The following is a 4,650-nucleotide window of genomic DNA, read 5'->3' on the forward strand; positions in this document are numbered from 1 at the left end:
GAAGGACTATGATGAATGTAATTTACGCTCATATGGTTCAAACACACACATACACAAACACACACACACACACACACACACAACAGAGAAAGAGAGAGAAGGAGAAAGAGAGCATAAGGACAAACTATAAAGCAAACGATGTAAAATGTTAGTAATTGATGAATCTGGTAAAGGGGATACAGATGTTCTTCATACTATTTTTATTTTTGAAACTTTCCTGTAAGTTTAAAATTATTTCCAAGTAAAAATGTTTTTAAAATGTAAAAGACCATTTCTGTACAAGCAGTCAAAATCTGGTGGCACGTGCCTGACTGAACTCTTCCTTTGGCAGAGATGAGGAATGAGGGCTACTAGACACATCCCAAACAGCAGTCAAATACCTGGCATTAAGCTGCCAAGTGGCATCCAAGGCCACTCATCTCTTGATTTCCCCTATCCTTTAAGATACCAAAAATACCACTTTTTACCATTTCTCCTGAGGATTATGGGCCCTGGATGTTGGTGAAAATGCGGTTATGAAAGGAAGGTGTATTGGTTCCTTCATCCATCCAGTAAATGTTTTGAATATCTACTATGTGTAAGGAACTGTGCTAGGGGCTGAGGATGCAGCTCAGAGTACAAGAGGAGACACAAGCCCTATCTTAAAAAAAAAAGCTTATGAGCTAGTTAGAGATGTACTTACTACCATTTAAATAAATGTATATTTCCCACTGAGTTGACTTGGAAAGCCCTGGGGGATCCCAGCCTTTTACCAGAGCCAGTAGATCCAAGTCCCAAGAGTCTGATGCACATTTAGTTTCCCCCCAGGATTTCCTAGGTTATAGATACTTCTGTATCTCACATTGAGAAGAAAAGGAGCCACCAGTGCTAACCCCAACCTGGGTGCAGCCCAACTGTTTTGGCTTAGCTCTCTCTGCAAGCTGCTCTGCCCTCTATGAGAATCAGGGAAGAGGTCAATGTGCCACTCCATTGATGTCCCTGGGCTGGTGGACTAGTAAGTTTTGGAGAACAGTCTTAATACTGATGTATGCCTGTAGGTTAATGTAACAGATACATCCATAATGCTTGTGGAAGGTAAAAACCACTGAACACCCTTATATGGAAACCTGGCAGGCTGGTGGCCCTACGAGTCCCATCACTGGGGTGCTGAGTCATGAAACCAACATGACAGTCTTCTAAATGGACAGAATAATGACTTTTGAGGACAGTTTTGGTTGTCCCCAAATCCTGGGTATGGCACTGATTGTGATGCCCTCTACACAGGGACAATAGTGGAGTCCTTTGCCTTGGGGTTCTAAGTAGTCAATGTTGTGGAGGGAGTTGTAAGCATGTGTGTGTATGTGTAACTGCATGTAACACCACGTGTGCCCATTTTGTTCATGGGTCTCAGGTAGGACTGACACTCACCTCTGATGCATTCTGGTCCTAGTCCAAAGAAGTTTTAGATCCAAGAAACGTTTACTGAGCCCCTACAAAGTTCCAAGCCTTTTACTTTATACTTTGACACATTTTATATCATTTACTCTTTAACAATAACCCTTTAAGGTAGGAATTATCTGCATTGTATAGATGAGAAAACAATCGAAAAGAGGTTCATTGATTTGCTCAAGTATATCATACAGCTTTGTTAAAAAACACTCATTCACAATACTCTTAGCTGAGGACTGTCTGTGTTGGTTGCTTATCTTACAGTATTTCTTGTTTCCTCTACTACTGGAGCCCTGGCTCCCCTTATACAAGCCCTCTTCTTTCTTCTCTTTTCACTAGCCCTCATGGGCTTTCTTTTTTTTTAATACTGCATTTAATAGCACAAAAAATCACAAATACAAAGAAACTGGCAAAGGTGTTTGTCAATGAGATATCCCTGCCTCCTCCACTTTTCTGCTTTCATACCCATATATGTAATGGGCTACATTTGTATAAACTTTTCATTTCCCGCCCCCCCAAACATATAACTGTTATGATTGGTCAGTTGAAGCTGAAACACCCATGGAGAAAGATGTTTTACAGTTACAAGGGCACAAACCCCCCCCCACACCACCCCCCTCCCACCCCACACTTTCCCACACAATCTTTTGGAGGAATATAGGATATGTACCAGTGTCAGGATCTCCCTGCCTTCCTCACCAGAGCATTCCTGCCATTTAATTTTCTTTTCAGTGATTGTTTAGACTAGAGCCTCTTCTCCCGCCCCTCCTACTTCTTTTCCAATCAGGACCTCTTAAGACACTGGGTACTGTTCAGTTCTTACTCTGTCAGGCCCATGGGCCACGCAAGTAGTCCTTTAAATCTCGATGCCAGTTGTAATATAGGTGTCGTCATCTTCCACTACAGGTAGATCGGTGTGTCACTTCAGTAGGCTTGTGTATTCATTTCTTTTACTTTTTCTGATTCATGTTCCAGGACCTGTTTGTGATAGAAGAGTAAATACCCTTCACTGTCTAGAACATCCTTAATACTGGCCTTGGTGATAACAGCATCATCACACTTGAACCACTGGTCTTTGTGGTGCCGGATGAAGCTGGTGTAGTGGCCACTCTCCAAAGTTCCTTGGTGATTAACCACGGCAAACAAGGAGTACTTATTCTCGTCGGTTCCACTACTGGTTGGCAGCTGCAACTGTCCATTCATCCTGCTCTCTTTACTCGAGGCCATAAATGGTGTCATATCCAGCTCCAGAGGAAAGGATATGTATGTAGTGATCTTGCGTCTCTGTTTAGCCGAGTGTTCGAATCGTTTGAAATGAAAACAGGCAACAACAGGCAACTTATTCATCGTGAGCTGTTTGGTAGATTCCTGGTAACTTTGACAACTACCGCATTTGATTTTGGCACTGCTTCCTAGGTGCTCTGGCCTTGTAAACCTTCGCAAGCAGTCTGTGAGCGTGGTGATTCCTGGTATGTGACTTTCCCCATTCACACTGCTCTCCCTCCCTGGGCTCATGGGCCAGAAGGAGGTGCAAGAACCAGGCAAGTCCAAACTGATGTCCCAGCATGGGTCTATCGTGGTGGAGACACCATGGCAGGCTTGACAGGTGACATCAGATTGCAGGCCGCCTGTGAAGATTTGGTCTATGATGCAGTTACAGTGGTTGGGATTGTTGGCAGCCTTCCCAACATCATCACCTTTGCAGTGCCGGTGCAGGACATCTAGCGCTGCAATGAGAAACTCATGGGCATCCTGTTGCCTGTACCCTGCTAAATGACGTGCGTGTATCCACACCAGGTGCAGCAATTTATAGGGAACGTGAGGAGAAGGGTTTCCAGAATACAACTCCCGAAAAAGTGAAGACATCTCACAGACCAGACACAACTCCGGACTTGGCATTTCACATCTGTGCCTGTCAGAGAGGAAGAAATCTCTCAAGATTGGAGTGTGGGTAAGGGCCTGGACGATGCAGTTCATAAAGCACGTGTTGCCAAGATTGATTAGTCCTCTTAAACCGATGGTGAAGCTGGAGGTGATTCTTCTTCTCCTCGGGTTGTGTCCCAGCAGTTCTAACTCGGGTTTGGTTGTCTCCCAGGTTGGGTACTTCTCCCCGAGGCCAGGCACTGAACACTGCTGGTAAGAAACCTCGGTTGAGGTGGAGGCTTGTAATTTCAAGGCTTCTCCTTGCTCTTCTTTGGCAATTTGCTCAATGTCTTTGTCATATACATAGTCCTTACACATAAAGCAGTATATACCTCCATAGTAAAGGTCTACAGCTAAGTTGTGTTGTTTTGTCTGGGCGTGCTCGTGAATGTGTTTCTCCGTGAAGCAGCCGAAGAAGACACAGGAAAGGCAAGAGTGGAGTCTGTTCAGGTGGGTGCCACACACATGGCAGATGCACGACTTTGCTTTGCTTTTCCTGGTCTCCGGGGTTCTACACCACACGAAGCACTGGTAGATCACCCGCAATCCCTGCCTCCAGTTCTCTCCCACCTTAAAGCTGTTCACGTGGGAACAGCCTGGTGGACCCACAGCGAAATCCACATCCAAGCATCCGCCCCCAGGGCCGCGCCGGGGCCGGGGACGGGGCGGGGGCCGTGGCCTAGGCTGCGGTGGGGTACGAACTCGGGTCTGAGGCCGCGGCCGGGGTCGGCGGCGGGGGGCACGACTGCGCCGCGGAGAGGGATCGGGGGCCCGCGGGGGATCGGAGGGAAGGGAGGGGGGAGGAACCTCTTCGCTGTTGCCGCCGCCACCGCTGCTCCGCGCTGGGTTCTCATCTTCCAGCTCCTGCTTCGGCTCCCCTTTCGGCTCCTGCTCTGCCTCCCGTACCGGCTCGGATTCGAGCTCCAGCTTGAGCTCAACCCGGCGGCCAGGACCCTCCTCCGGCTCCACCTTCCCGGCGGCGTCCACCTTCCCCGCTGCCTCCACCTTCCCGGTGGCGTCCACCTTCTCCACCGCCTCCACCTTCCCCTCCACCTTCTCTTCTGTCTCCACCTTTCTCTCCGCCTTCTCCGCCGCCGTCTCAACCGTCTCCGCCTCTTCTACCTCCTCCGCCTCCACTGGCTGCGGCTCCACCCCCTGATCGCTGGGTTCGGGCGGCCACTGGGCGTGGCGGTGCGGGGGCCACGCAGACCTGGGGTGTCCCCCGCCCGGCCTGAGGGTGCGCGGTGGCTGTGGCAGCTGGACCCAAAAGGGACTTTCACTGAAGGAGGCGGCGGCGGA

At 48.8% G+C, this 4,650-nt stretch overlaps 1 protein-coding gene across 1 annotated transcript; it reads right to left on the reverse strand.

Annotated features, from left to right (window-relative positions):
- Positions 1-214: 214 nt before the first annotated feature.
- USP27X (ubiquitin specific peptidase 27 X-linked) lies at positions 215-4,435 on the reverse strand. Its single transcript, XM_080652105.1, has one exon. It carries the CDS (start codon positions 3,667-3,669, stop codon positions 2,353-2,355), a length of 1,317 nt encoding a protein of 438 aa, XP_080508231.1. The 5' UTR covers positions 3,670-4,435; the 3' UTR covers positions 215-2,352.
- Between the last annotated feature and the right edge of the window lie 215 nt (positions 4,436-4,650).

This window comes from Plecotus auritus (assembly GCF_963455305.1).
Source record: "Plecotus auritus genome assembly, chromosome: X".
Classification (NCBI taxonomy): domain Eukaryota; kingdom Metazoa; phylum Chordata; class Mammalia; order Chiroptera; family Vespertilionidae; genus Plecotus; species Plecotus auritus.